The sequence below is a fragment of the Theropithecus gelada genome, chromosome X (genome assembly GCF_003255815.1).
Source record: "Theropithecus gelada isolate Dixy chromosome X, Tgel_1.0, whole genome shotgun sequence".
Classification (NCBI taxonomy): domain Eukaryota; kingdom Metazoa; phylum Chordata; class Mammalia; order Primates; family Cercopithecidae; genus Theropithecus; species Theropithecus gelada.
Genome location: NC_037689.1, coordinates 43,660,333 through 43,675,995, shown reverse-complemented (window position 1 = coordinate 43,675,995; position 15,663 = coordinate 43,660,333). Strand labels below are relative to the sequence as shown.

Here is a 15,663-nt window from a genome sequence, read left to right as displayed (position 1 = left end):
TTAAGGGTGATCTCCAGATTGCTAGTCTTACATTGTTTAGGAATGAGAAACACTATTTCCATAAAAAATAAATCCACCTAAAGGAAAAAAAAATGATTTAAGTACTCTATTCTAATGAAACACATGAGATATATACTCATTTCATTGTATTACTGAATTGTAAAAGTAAATTAATAAACAGTTCTCTCTCATATGAAGACTAGCCATCTCTTTTGGCTGGCTGGCCAATCATTTGAGGAAAACAAAACATAAGGTTATATCCCTACTTTGCACCAACATGAAAATATATTCCACATGGGTTAAATAGTTAAATATTTTTAAAAATTAGATCACAATTATTACAAGAAAATGTGAATATTTATAAAATCTTGGAGTGGGGGACACTTTCAAAACATATCACCAAAAGTAGTAAACAAGACAAAAATTGACAGACCATAATATATTGAAAAAAAAAATGAGCATTATACTTAAATGAAGTTTTAACATATTTACATGTAACAAATTGAATGGTACAGCTGAACTTACGAGGAAAAGCAGTAAAAAGATAATCCCTCACATGAAAAATGGGCAAAGGTTGTGGATTAAAAAAAGAAGACAATGGCCAACAAACACATTTTAAAAATTCCACTTTTTAAAAAAAATCAAAAAGTACAAATTAAAACAAGATGCCATCTTTGGATACTCAATTAACAGAAAAAAAATTAAATGTATACTATATATATAACTGTTCATGCTTCAAGAAAGTCATCTTTAGGATTTTCCTGAGAGTTTCTAGAACTGTCTAAAGAGTCATAGAATGCAAAAAAATTTAGTTGTAAGGATATTCCTAACAGTTTTATTTATAATATTGCAAAATTAGAAATAAAAGGGTTGATTAAATGATGGCATATTTAACACTGCAATATTATATGGCCACTGAAATAACATTAGAATATTAATAACATAAAAGTGTTTGAAATATATTGTCAAGTTTAAACACTGGCTTACCAGTTTATGCATAATACAACCCTGTTTGTTTTCAATAATTCACAATTTATTTTCATTAACCTGTTCTCTGTGATTAAAGTGTATTTCTTTTCCGATAAGAAAGAAATTATTTTTCTATAGAGGCCAAAAAATTACATTTGTACATCCTTCTGTTCTAACTTCTTTTTCCTAGGCATTTCCTTGACAGAAAAGGGGTACCCTAAACTGGAGAAGGGAATGTGTTGTAAATCACAAAGTGCTACCTCTCATTATAGATTTCTGGTAATACATAAAGGCTAGAAAAAAAGTAGAAGCCATTAAAAGATGGAAACAAAGAAGTTCAAAGGTAAGAAAAGACTGCTAGGAATAAAGTATGAAAGCCAAGGAACTGTAAGATATGGTCAAATATGTTTGTAAGTCCTTCGTAAAAATGTGATTCCTGAACAATGAAAAGGAATTAGAAGGTGACAACCACTGAAGGGAAATAATGGGCAAAGGATACGGATAAGGAGTCTACCAAAGCACACACATTGTAACAAAGAAGTTTAAGCTGGGCATGCCTATAATCCCAGCACTTTGGGAGGCCAAAGCAGGAGGATCACTTGAGCTCAGGAGTTTGAGACCAGTCTGAGCAACATAGCGAGGTCTCCAAAAAATAAAAAATTTTATATATATATATATATATATTAATTAGCTGGGCATAGTGGCACATGCATGTGGTCCCAGCTACTCAGGAGGCTGAGGTGGGAGGATTGCTTGAGCTCAGGAGGTCAAGGCTGCATTTAGCTGTGATCGTGCCACTGCACTCCAGCCTGGTTGACAGAGCAAGATCCTGTCTCGAAAAAAATTAAAAACTTTAGCCTCTTTTCTAACAATAACAACAAAATGCAAATTAAAATGAACATGTAAAAAAAAGATTATTTTGAAATATAAGATCCTAGACTATGCACAGAGTAGAAAGCTTTTTATTGTCTGATTTGGTGGTTTCAAAGGCCATCCTATTGTGAATTCTCTCCTATATTGGTTTCTCATAGTGCTTCCTTCTGAGTTAACATGCTGTTTTCGTAAGACCAGATGTAAATGCTAGCCTATGTTACTATCAGCAAACACATTCGTGAACACAGGTTATTTTGACTAGTTACAGGAAGCAAAATCCCTAGCCATTTGCTTAAATACTGCGATTGTTGGTCCATTTTGATTGGGGGAAGAAATGCTTAAAAGATCCAAGGCCTGGAAGATACTCTGGACAATCAGAACCAGCTTGAAGGCACTGGAAGCCTAGAAGGCATACCAAAAGGAGGCAATATCTAACACCAGTACAGACTGAGATCTCAGGGCAAATTAAGTCCTAATCCTTCCTGCATTCTGAAAAGAAGTCGTTAAGTTCATAATACCAGTAATGACTTGAGCATCCCAGGCACCATATTAACTACTTTATGTAAGCTGTTTTATATAATAGTCTTAAAAAGGAAAATACTATGATGTTTATTTTAAGGATAGTTAAGTCTATATAGAAAAATAAACCTTGATTCCCTCCCTCATATCATATATTCCAGAAATTAAAGATCTCATCATGAAAGTACAACTTTAAAGCAAGTAGAAGAAAATGTAAGAGAATACTGTTGTGACCCTGGGACAGGACTTTTTCAATAAGACCTACAAAACACAAACAATAACTCAAGAGATTAATGGATCTTACTATATTAAACTAAAGATCATTGTTCAACAAACAACCTCATAAATAAACTTTATGGGAAACTGGGAAAAATTATTTGTAGCATCTACAATGGACAAGAGATTGATATCTAGGACTCGGGTTGCTCCGCAAGCAGACTGATATCTGGAACGTGGGTTGTTCTGAATATTTGTAAAACATAGCAAATATTTTAGGCTTTTGGTTATACGATCTCTGTTGCACCTGCTCAACTCAGCCATTATAGCACAAAAGCAGCCATCAAATACATGAATGAATGTGTTCCAATAAAACACAATAAACGTTTATTTACAAAAATTGGTAGTGAGCAAGATTTGGCCTGCAGGCCATAATTTGTTGACCTCCAATCAAGAATATACAAGAAATTTCTATGGATCAAACAGAAAAATTTAGGACACCCAATAGAAAACTGGGCAAAGGATATCAATAAGCAAGTGGCAGAATGAAAAACCCAAAGGGCTAAACAAGTATATGAATGTGCACCTCTATTAATAATCTAAGAAATGCAAATTAAAATGAAATGTTATCTTTTTCTTGAAATGTCATTTTAAACCCAACAGATTTGTCAGAACATGGAAGTCAGATAATTCAGGTGGAGGCAAGGGTGTGGGCAAACATGGAACCCTCATGCCTTGCCAATAAGAGGGTCAGTTACAAAAAGACCTTTTTGGAGGGCAATCTAGCAGTGCTAAGGGAAACCAAGTATATGTTTCCATACTCCATATAAAGGGGGGCTCTTTGATAAAGGGCAGCAGGAAGCCTTATAACATTACACATACATTATGTTTACTTTGTAATTAAAGACAATATACACGATCTTTATTTTTCTCATTTCACTTTGGATGGACAAAAATACCACCATAGACTGTCACTAGTCTACAAATCAGAATGTGTTTTAGAAATGAAGAAATTCTTAATATTCTTAGAGTCTAATTCTTTTACAGTTTAGAGTTCCATATCTTTAAGAGAATTGGCTTTAGAATGCTTGATTAGATTAATAGGATGCTAAATTTAAGATAAAGTGAGAGTTCAATTTTATACTGTGGAGAGTCAATTACAGGGTTCTACTCTTAGATCCTTCTAGGTTTTCCCTCCTCTACAGTGTTAGGAGCATGTCAGTAGAAAAGTTTGAGAAGCATTCAGTAAATAAGAAGGGACCATTATTGACTATCCATCAATCTTTAGCTAAATAAAACTAACATATATGGGTGTTTTTTCCTCCCTTTAATGGAAAATTGAATTACACAATATAACCTGCTTCGTAATTAGCCATTTTTTTCCTACCTCCACCCCGAGTATAACTTATTGTAGCACTGAGTTCTGAAACAGAGGGGTTTCCTTTCACTGAATTCATATGTCATGGTCTGATAACATATGCAATGGATTATTCAAATTAGTAGTACTCTTGCTGTAGCAAGGAGTAGCTTTCAAATGCACTGTAGCTTGCAAATGCACTGATTAAAAAGGCTTATTGTCTCAAAGAAAGTATATTTACATGCTTAAAAATAACTTATTCAACTCTATTATGTTGCTGAAAACCATTCCAGAGTTAACATAGTTGTGAAATAACTAAAACACATTTTTCCCTGCCAGTCTTTTGTCACATGTACATTTACTTGGTTAGATTATACGAAAGCATATGCATACTGTTTGATTGGACATTAAGAGAAAAATAGTTTACATGGAATTGAATACTTTAAAGTTAACACATAAAGAGAGAATTTGATAGTATTTAATTATATCTCAATAAAGCTGTTAAAAAAGTGGCTTAATCAGTCATCTAGTCTTGTGGCTCTTAACTGTAGTGTAATGGGATCAGAGGCAAGAATTAGTGGAATGAGGCTAACCAATCAAAAACTGGGCTACTTTCCTAGCCTATTTTATCTGGCCCTTAGTACCAGAGAGAGGGAGAGAGGGAGAGGGAGAGGGAGAAGGAGAGGGAGAGGGAGAGGGAGAGGGAGAGGGAGAGGGAGAGGGAGGGAGAGGGAGAGAGAGGGAGAGAGGGGGGCGGGGGTAGAGAGAGAGAGAGAGAGAGAGAGAGAAATAGAGAGAGAATATGGGAGGAAGCACTAGGGCAAAAGGTCAAAAAGAACCAAATGCCATAGTTAAAACATTCTCTTTCAAGAATTCCTAACTTACAGCAGACTTTTCTGTCAGACACTAATGAAAGGAAACATGATAGTCCTCTTTCTTCATCCATAAACCAGCCATTTCCAAGACAGTAGTGAGTGCACAGAAGCCTCATTTAAAAGACTTATTTTCAAGGCCCGCAATGACTTTCAGGTATAGATTACATGAATGAAAACTGAAGGCTGGTTCTAGAATCAAGAATTTAAAAATGATTAAGATCTTGCTTTATGTAATAGGAACAATTTTGATAGAAAAGAGTTCAAAAAAGACAACACATAGACGATGATAAACATAAAATGCTGGTACACATTTATCCTTTTATTGCTAAACATCAAATGCCGGCGATTACGATATCTTCAAGTTAAAGCTTAAGAATGAATTACAGGACAGTCAGAAGATTTATAGAAAAAAACACCTGTGCACCATTAGTATGTGAACATTCAATAAATACCATAGGACAAAGTGATGACTGAGAGCCACAATATCTATGAAGCACATGTTTACAATTTGCTGTTAGAACAGACAATGACCTGTAAGAACGATTATCAAAAAGTCAAGTTTAACGGCATGTCTTTTCAAACTGAGATGCTGAAAAGAATATATACATTCTTTACAGATTGTAGGTGATTTAAAAAAAAAAACCTCTCAAAAATGTAAACAATGCAGAGTAGGAACACTGAGAATAAAGTTTTACTGTTGAACAAAGTAACAACACAGAAAGAACACTTTCTCCAATTCTCAAAATAATCCATTTTTCTAATCACTCTACAGAAACCATAGTGGATTCTTTCCATAAAGATGATAATATGCCAGGGACACAAAGACCTTCCAAGTTATTTTTTTATGTGAACATATATTTACAGTAAATATTCAATAATACTTTTTACAGCTTACTTAAATAGAAACATGCTTTTTCTAATCCATAAATAACACTAATCATTATCCATTCAACTGCATTTATTAAGTACTTATGTCTCATGCACTGTGCCAGGGATGCAAAGATGAATATGATATGGTCCTTGCTGTAGAAGTGCCCACAACCAAGCTAAAGAAGAAAACACATAACATTTTCTTTCTTACATATTGAAGCCAGTTTTACACAAATGGTACTGATCTGCTCTTTCCTAGTAAAGTGGTTCCCAAATCCTGATCCTATGGGTCAACAGATCAAAATGTTTAGCAGCTGAAATAAAATGAGATTTGCGTTTTGTTTTTTCACTCAGAAAAATAAATTAATGAATAAGATTTCCTCTATTAAAACTTTTTCTCGGTTTTTAAAAAAACTGACTTACACATATACAACCTTTTCATTAGTAAATTGCTTAGTTCATGCAATCAAATTAATTATGTAAGTATTTCATGGCATTCTCCAAGCTCTACTACTTGAACAGGTCTGAGCATTACTATGCTAATATACTCTGATCCCAAATGACTGTCTACCTAACATAGAACAAATGCTGTATTTTCTGGAATAAACCAATAATTCATGTGGTTTTAGTACTGTTATTAACTGATGACCCAAGTCATTAATAAAATGTTAAAATTATATTCAATGTCTAATTTCTGTTAAGGCAAATTTGTAATACAATCTAAAAAGTTTCTTAAAAATGATTAAAAAGTTTTAGTGCTTACAGAGCAACTCAATAATCTAAAAAAGGTAACCCCATAGAATACATCTCCTCAGTAAAGAAGTTGGATACCTGGCTATTAATAAGTTATTGCCCTTAATCACTTCTGAGTATACGAGAGAAGCACGTATTTTTCATCAAAGAAACAGCAAGCTCATATACTTCTAGGACCAACAGCTTCACACTGGCCTACTGACTTCCCAAATTTCCCAGGGCTGGATCTCCAGTCCAAAAGACCTCGAACCAGGCGTGGCTCTTCTGGGCTCAAGTTCCCAAGCTCTGGCAAATCCACGTTTGTACTCATGTAGAGACATTCTCACTGTACTACCAAGTCTTCTGTGGACCCAGAGAGGTAGCTTAGGGGAGAGACGGAAAGCAAGGACTAGGTACTTAATAACCTGACACAGAGAAACATGGGAGCCGCTGGTGAGGACAGAGTATGGCTCAGAGTTTAAGGTCATTGCTTCTTGGAGACAGGAACCCAGGAGCTAGGCCCCAGATGGCCTCAGCAGCACAAGAGAAAATGTTTACCCTGGAAGAGTTCCAAGCTTCAAAGCTTTATAGAGAATGGGAAGCAGGACTGCTGAAGATCCTCTGGGGTGTCTCGTGATCTGTCAGGAGACCTGGCCTAGTTCTGAGGTTCAACCCTAACTGCCTCCCTCAGCTCACATACTGCTGGTGTGAGATGCTTCCTGCAGCTCACTGTGGATGTCAAAGCTATTGCTGCTTTATGAGGGGGCAGAGATACCTTATCAAAGATGCAACTTTTGTGGGGCAAAACATGTCTCATGATATCATAGGCCCTACTTCCTATTTTGTTCATTTATTTAGTATCATTTGACAAAGATTTTTCCCTTTCACGTCAGCAGATTCTTCTGCAGAATTTTACTAATTGTAATCAGACCTCAGCTTTCAGAGCACAAAATAATACACCATTAAATTTTAAAACACTTTTCAAACAAGACAAAGGACAAGAGATATAGGCCAAGACAATGGTCATCTTTCCACTTGGCCAAAGTCTGGTCTCCTTCAAATTTTGATTAATGATGCTTTTGTAAGAAGTTTTTCCCAATTAATTCCACCCAGTTCTGTTCTCCTTTATACTATTTCAACACAATATGTAATCACATGAAATGGTATCACATGAATTTGCACTTGCTTAGATATTCCACAAGCATCTGGCTACATTCAGTCCTAAATTAGAATATAGTCAGGGACTATGCCTTTCATTTATTCGGCTTATCTTTTACCACAGAGTTTGGGTACTCTGGATATGGGAGGAGCTCAGGGTTGTTGGCTAAGATGTAATTTAAGGAAACACTTTATATTTCATACCAAATAAGAATTTCAATGGCAATGGATATTACCACATAGCTGTATACTGTAACTCAGGGATTCTGTCAGATGAGTGCAAACATTACCGTGCTGTAACCATCCAGAGTCCCAGGGTCACATTGGCAGCCAAAAGTACACTGCCACCCAGCAAGATGAAAAACCCTATTAGATCTTTGACATCATTGTCTCCAATCACTGAGGTAAGGGTGGCATCTAGGAAAGAGTTTAGAATCCATTGTCCATCCAAAGCAAAGCAGGGTACTGCATTAACAATAGCCAGAGCTCCTGAGAGGGAAATCAGGTACCTGGGTTAAAATCAGTTAAGGAACCAACTGTGAGAAGTCTGAGTAGAAACCACATTTCTATGAGTCAGAAGATATTTTACTGTGACTGAATTTGAGATTACACTTGACTTCTCTACTTTCTTTAAATCTCTGCCATTCCTTCTTAGACCTGTACTACTTTAAACAAATGAGTTTATATTATTTCAAAGTTCAAAAACCTTGACTAGAAAAATAAAGGCCAACTACTTATAAACTAAGCCAATCTATAATGAACTCGTAGGAAGACTAAGTCTTTCCAAGCCTTTAATGATACAACAGGGAAAGGAATGTGGAAGGAATAAGAAATAAGGGGAAAATTACTCTTTGGGCCTTACAAAGCATTACTTTATATTAGGAAACAAAGATTTTGGTTCTTGAAACCTACTTTATTTTACTACCATCTATAAGGTTATAGCATAAGTCTCTTGGTGACAAAGCTGCAGAGTCTATAAAGTACAATCTTTTTTTTTTTTTTTTTTTTTTTGAGATGGATTCTAGCTCTGTCGCCCAGGCTGTAGTGCAGTGGTGCAATCTCAGCTCACTGCAACCTCCACCTCCTGGGTTCAAGCGATTCTCCTGTCTCAACCTCCCAAGTAGCTGGGACTACAGGTGCATACCAAGACGCCCGGATAATTTTTCTGTTTTTAGTAGAGATGGGGTTTTGCCATATTGGTCAGGCTGGTCTGGAACTCCTGACCTCAGGTGATCCACCTGCCTTGGCCTCCCAAAGTGCTAGGATTACAGGTATGAGCCACTGCACCTGGCCACAATCTTAATTATACACATTTAAAAAAAATAACTGCCCACTTGTTTTCCATTTTTTAAAAAAATTTAAATAATTGAGGAAAGACATTAAAAAATTTAAAAGCGACAAAATTAAAGAACCCTCCCATAACTTTCCAGTAATTCAATTCTGCATAATAATTAATATGAAAAAATTCATCTTTTATGTGCAATCATAATATGCTAAAGACCACATGAGATTTGGCCCTCTGAATTGCTATCTTAGTAGTTGAAACCAGCTTGATCTTTCTTGTGCATTCCTCCCTGGGATTTACATAATTCCTGGTTATCCAATTACATCCTCTATTTGGTCAGAACTAACAGGCTCAGATGGGGCAGAATTCATCACCTCAGTAGTAACTGAAGCTTCCATCCTTTATAAACTTACTAAAACGTTTTAGACCTGTAAATTCATTTCTCAATTTGTATTCTGGGTTCTTTCCCTTCTACATCTAAACCTTTCTCACTCTGATTAATCTTTCTCTGACTTCTTCCCTCCTGGGTACAATCTGATCTTTTTCAACTTTCAAGACTCTTGTTCAGTTATTAGCAATTAAGTGATACTTGTGAGGTCTATACTTGTAATGCTCTATTCAAGGTAAAATTGATGAAGATCCAAGTAACACACTTTTAAAACATGTTTCACACCAGAAAGGATACTTGACAAATGTCTCCACAATCACTGGCAGATCTATGCTTAGAAAGTTAAAACGTGGGATAAAACTGGTGATGCTCACTGAAAAAGAAAAATAAGGAATAATAAATATTATTCATACCAGAGAAGCAACAGCATTATGAATTCTACCATATGGTTAAAAATTGGGCTAGCAGATTAAATTGATTGAGAAAGCCCTTCCTAAACAACTGCAGGCTATGTACCTCACATATAAAAGCAGTCAATACTTCCAGAATATCTAATAAAAATAGCAGAATGAAAAAACATGTCCCAATGTGTACTTATATTTTGAGGCGAGAGTAAGAAATTTACATTAAGAGTCCTTACCCTTTCAAAGTGGTATAACCTTAAAATTATGTTTACTCCTACTATTATGCTACTTAACCTCTTTCAGGTCTTTTTTTTCTTCATGGCTAAACCAAGGATTAAGATGAGGGGATTTAAAGTCTCATCTACTCTGTGGATTCCATAATCCCGTTTTTGTTCAAAACATTTTAAAACTATCCTGTAATTAGTCAGAACTCATAGTACACATTTCTGAATTACCCCCACTAGGGACATTTATTCATTTATTCATTTATTCAGGTTTTATTTAATAGTTGCAGTCTAGAGTCATTTAGTGTCAAACTGATAAGAAAAATGACCTCAGTTGTATCTCAGGATATGACTGTGGAGCAATGAGAGAGTCTTTTAAAGAGTGACATAGGCCAGGCGCGGTGTCTCACGCCTGTAATCCCAGCACTTTGGGAGACCAAGACGGGCAGATCACCTGAGGTCAGGAGTTCGAGACCAGCCTGACCAATATGGTGAAACTCTGTCTCTACCAAAAATACCAAACATTAGCTGGGCATGGTGGTGGGCACCTGTAATCCCAGCTACTCTGGAGGCTGAGGCAGGAGAATTGCTTGAACCCAGGAGGCAGAGGCTGCAGTGAGCCGAGATTGCGCCATTGCACTCCAGGCTGGGCAACAAGAGCAAAACTCCGTCTAAAAAAAAAAAAAAAAGTGACATAAAACCCACATATCCATTAACTATGAATGAATAAAGAAAATGTGGTCTATCCATACCAAGGAATATAATTTGGTCTTAAAAAGCATGAAGTACTAATTCACGCCACAATACAGATAAACCTTGAAAACATTAAGCTACATCAAAGAAGCTAGTCATAAAATATTCCATTTATATGAAATGACCAGAACAGGCAAATTTATGGAAACAGAAAGTAGATTAGAGATTGCCAAGGGCTGGGGGTGTTGGAGAGATACAGGGAGTGAGTACTTAATGGGTATGGAGTTTCTTTTTGTGGTGATGAAGATATTCTGCAGCTAGCTTGTGGTGATGGTTGCACAACTCAATATATTAAAAACCACTGGGCTGGGCACAGTGCCTCATGCCTGTAATCCCAGCACTTTTAGAGACTGAGGAGGGAGAATTGCTTGAGCACAGGAGTTTGAGACCAGCCTGGATAACATAGTGAGACTCCGTCTCTACAAAACCCAAAAAATTAGCCCAGCATGGTGGCACACATCTGTAGTCTCAGCTACTTGGGAGGCTAAGGTGAGAGGATCACTTGAGTCCTGGGTATGGAGGTTTCAGTGAGCCAAGATTGAGCCACTGCATACCAGTCTGGGCGACAGAGTGAGAATCTGTCTCAAAACAAAACAAAAACAAACAAACAAAACCCCACCGAATTGTAAACTTTAATGGGTAAATTGCATGGTAAACTATTTAAAAAATCTTCTACAACAAAATGAGTTAGACTATGTGATCTTTAGCCATAAATAACTTAGTCCAATGATGCTGCCACTGCTAAAATGATTATGCTGGACCAGTTTTGAAAGTATAGTCATATGAAAGTCATGTGTCACACACAAATTATAGTTACATCCCCATGCATCTTGGCATTCTCTAGGGTATGTTGCTCTTGCCACTGTTTTGGGGAGCTTGGATAAATTTAATAAACTCTCAGAGGACATCTGAGAGATCACGTATTTCACCTGGGCATAAATGGTAGGGAAGGGAAAATGTGTCACTCTGCATAGGCAGGCATGGATTCAGCTCCATCTTATTTTATAAATTCAGATTAACTTCCTACTGCATAATTTTCACTTAATGCTTAAGAACAAATTAACAAGACTTTGATAAATGGTCAAATTTATAATAAATGTATTAATTCAAGGATTTGTAGTGAGTTTCTACTACTGAAACTATATGTGATCTTAATGGTTTTCTAAGTGTCTACCACAAAAATACTCACCTGTGTAGTGAAGATGCAGAGGATGTCCTACATATAACATATCAATTTGAGGTGGGTGTTTTACTTTTATTAAGCGAGTGTGAGTTTCCAAAGAAGGTATTATACAGAAACTTGAACTTGAGCTTTTTTTACAATCTTTATTGGTTCTGCAAACTTGGGTCGCTTCAACTGCTTTCCGGGCAGGAAGACATGTATGCTATAAATAAAATATTAATCAGTCAATATTAAAAATGATTTATTAAGAAAAACCTAAGTTACATTCCTTCAACATTTTTCATGCCACGTAGCATATCAGGAATGAGGTTCATATAAAAGAAATGCCATTTATGTGCACCTACTATAAAATAGATTCAAGTACCCCATTTGGGTCAAATAAGATATCACTATAAATTTTTAAAGATTTTCAGATGAAATGTGACATGTGAAATGCAGAGATTTTAATAAAATGATACAAATAGAGCAAAAGAGAGAAGTTTCCATAGATTCCATTTTAGCTCTACATGCTTATTTTGTAGTAATTATATCAGACAAGCAAGACTGCTTCAGGGACAACTTACCAAACGCTTATTAAAATTATTTCTGTAGGAAAAGCACACATCTGTGAGGCTGTGATTGTTACAGCATTCAGTTGAACCATCTAGCCGTTTGTATGCTAAAGAGAAATACACTGTTTATTAGAGTCTGTTATATAAAAACACATTTGTGACAAAAAGAATAAGTAAAATGGCATATTTTTACTTTGTTTAGAAGCAACTGTATAATTCAGAGTTCAACTTGAGGGCTACTTGCTGCAGTTTGATTTTACATTACCAAAAGAGATCCATTCAATTTTAAATCAAGAAGCAGCAGTTACCCTAGGTTAGTTGTCCTCATATAAACTGACCTACCCATAAAGCTGGAGTTGCAGTACCTCAGTAAGTTTCACAATAATAAGTCCGGCTGGTCAAGCACAAACATTTAATGAACTACTATTATGTGCCTGAATGCCAATGATCCAACATTACTTTGGAACCCCTGCACTGTGGTGCTGGTAAACAGAGGTGGCCAGAGGATGCCTAAGACATCCCCATTATATCCAAATACCTATTCTACCCCAGGCTTACTTTGGGGCTCCCCCTAGAGAACCAGGGATGCCCAATTTGACCCACAGATGTGCACATACCTGCCTGTACACCAGTAATCCAGTTACCATTTTTGGAAGACAACAGCAATGGGGCAACTGTTATTCCATTTATCTATCTGTCTGTCTGTCTGTCTATCTATCTATCTATCTATCTATCTATCTATCTATCTATCTATCTATTTAGAGTCTCGCTCTGTCACCCAGGTTGGAGTGCAGTGGCATGATCTCTGCTCACTGAAACCTCCACCTCCTGGGCTCAAGCAATTCTCCTGCCTCAGCCTCCTGAGTAGCTGGGATTACAGGCATGTGCCACCATGCCCAGTGAATTTTTTTGTACTTTTAGTAGAAATGGGGTTTCACCATGTTGGCCAGGCTGGTCTTGAACTGCTGGCTTCAAGTGATCCACCCACCTCGGCCTCCCAAAGTGCTGGGATTATAGGCATGAGACATTGTGCTGGCCTGTTCTGTTTTCTTATCATAACTGAATGGGTATTTAATTTTGAGTGAGTAGTATTTAAAATATTAAAGCAGACTGTGAGCATCTAATGGCACAGACAAATCCTAGCCTATAATCATTTGTCAGCCCTAATGGTAAAGTATAAGGTAAAAAGTTGTTCAGGAATTCTTTAGAAAAATCAATCCAAGCTAAAACCCTCAGTGTTCTCTTTGACCAGATTGCCAAGTCCCATGGATTTTTACCTCCTCCTCATTTTTCTCCTTATCTATTCCCACTTGAGTACAGACTAATTCCCTCTCACTTTTAAACTACCTTATCCCATATGATTCTCTTCCTAAACTGAATTACTGGCAGTTCCTTGACCACCTTCTGTTCTATGGTGCTGAGGTCCATGTCCATCTTGGCCTCCTAAAAGTAAACTCACTGTTGACGGCCAGTTCAAGGACTGATGCTGTGAAACCTGCCTTCATGTTCTTAGTCAAGACTGTTATCATTTCCCAGTATTGCCTGTCATTACTTAAATTTAAACTTGTACTGTAATAATGTGGGTATGGTCTGTTTTTATGACTAAACTGTGAGCTTCCTGAGGGAAAGGTTTCTCAGTGTCTTATATAAGGTGGATTACTCAATATACACTGAATACATAAATGATGTTCTACGTGATTTGCCTTTGTATCAGTAATGATCTTAAAATGTTTATAGCTGATGCTTAGTTACTAAGTTTTCTTAGAGGACTGGGTACAATACAGAATTGGAAGTCAGGAATTTATTATTGCTATTGATATGGCATGTTTGGTAATATAAATGCTTAAATGGGCCAAGCAGATACCAAATAAATGAAGTGGATCATATGCAGAAAAAACAGAAAGTGGTGGGGACTGTGATGAACTAGAAAATACATGGCCTGTTCTAGGGGGTTAACAGCCAGGCCACTCAATTTGGGGCCCAGAATTGACAGATCTTCCATTTTGTCCCAATAGAAACCAGAAATCTGGACCTTCATGTGAAGCCTGTTGAAGTTTAAACACTGGCAGCCAATTAAAAATTTAAAAACACTGGGCAAGCCAAAGCAAATACATCTGCTAAGGCTGGATTTGGCCTGGAGGCTGCCACCAATTTGTGATCTCTGGTTTTTTTCTTCCCGTGGCATTTATTCCAAGCAAAACAGAAATCCATGCCTGTGGCCTCCGTAACATGATTAAGTACCTCCTGACATACATAATTTTCCAATAAAGAGTTAAATATTTTGTTTGCATGTGAGAAGTAAACTTGATATTTCTCTATTGCTATCTTAAAAAGCTATAGGCTTAAACATAATTTTAGAATCTTTTCTACTGGGTCACATAAAGAACAAGTTACTTAACCAATTTCTGTGACTTGATTCTTAATCTATAAGATGAGGGGGTATGACACAGATAATTTTTACATTCATATGTTTTTATCAATTACGAGAGGCCAATACAATTCTACTTTGGAAGTAATATTCAAGATTGCAATAGAATGTCCCCAGGGGAATTTATGGGTTCAATTTAACTCTAGAAGATTAAAATTGTCCTTAAATATCCCCAGTATGGGAGACAATCAGAAATATTTAAGGCCAGAAAAGTTTCATAATGTTATTACAGGGAGAATTCGTATATTTTGAATGTACCCTAAGATGAGCCCTAATAGAGTCATGGAAATAGTCCAGTCTACAAAGAATGGTCTAGACCAGAGGTAACTGTGGAATAAAGCTGGGGAGAAGAGATTTTTTCAATCTCTAGTTCACAGTGCCTACCATTTTCTATATCTCTAACATGAACTGAATAATTTTCTTACCCTAGCTTATCAAATATATAACACATAGCTAGGGCTCCAACACAGGGAAGCAAGCCTATTTATTCTCAGTTCTATTGCTGACTTTATGCCATCACTGCCTAGTAACAAGTAGTTAAACGAAACACACACACACACACACACACACACACACACACGAGGCTGGGTGTGGTGGCTCACCCAGGTCAGGAGTTTGAAAACAGCCTGGTCAGGAGTTTGAAATCACCTGAGGTCAGGAGTTTGAAAACAGCCTGGCCAACATGGTGAAACCCCGTCTCTACTAAAAAAAAAACAAAAAAATTAGCCGGGCTTGGTGGCATACACCTGTAATCCCAGCTACTTGGGACGCTGAGGCATGAGAATCGCTTGAACCAGGGAGGTAGAGGTTGCTGTGAGCCGAGATCGCGCCACTGCACTCCAGCCTGGGTGACAGAGTGAGACTCCATCTCAAAAAAA

At 36.8% G+C, this 15,663-nt stretch overlaps 1 protein-coding gene across 1 annotated transcript in view; it reads right to left on the bottom strand.

The window, feature by feature from the left end:
• Positions 1-5,096: 5,096 nt before the first annotated feature.
• The window catches only part of MBTPS2 (membrane bound transcription factor peptidase, site 2), a 46,260-nt gene continuing 35,693 nt past the window's right edge, over positions 5,097-15,663 (bottom strand). Inside the window, exons 8-11 of the mRNA XM_025372802.1 lie at positions 12,370-12,464; positions 11,813-12,008; positions 9,540-9,615; positions 5,097-8,078 (exon numbers count right to left, since the gene is read on the bottom strand). Of these exons, the coding sequence (XP_025228587.1) occupies positions 7,856-8,078; positions 9,540-9,615; positions 11,813-12,008; positions 12,370-12,464 (590 nt within the window). The 3' untranslated portion in view covers positions 5,097-7,855. The remainder of the gene's footprint in view (positions 8,079-9,539; positions 9,616-11,812; positions 12,009-12,369; positions 12,465-15,663) is intronic.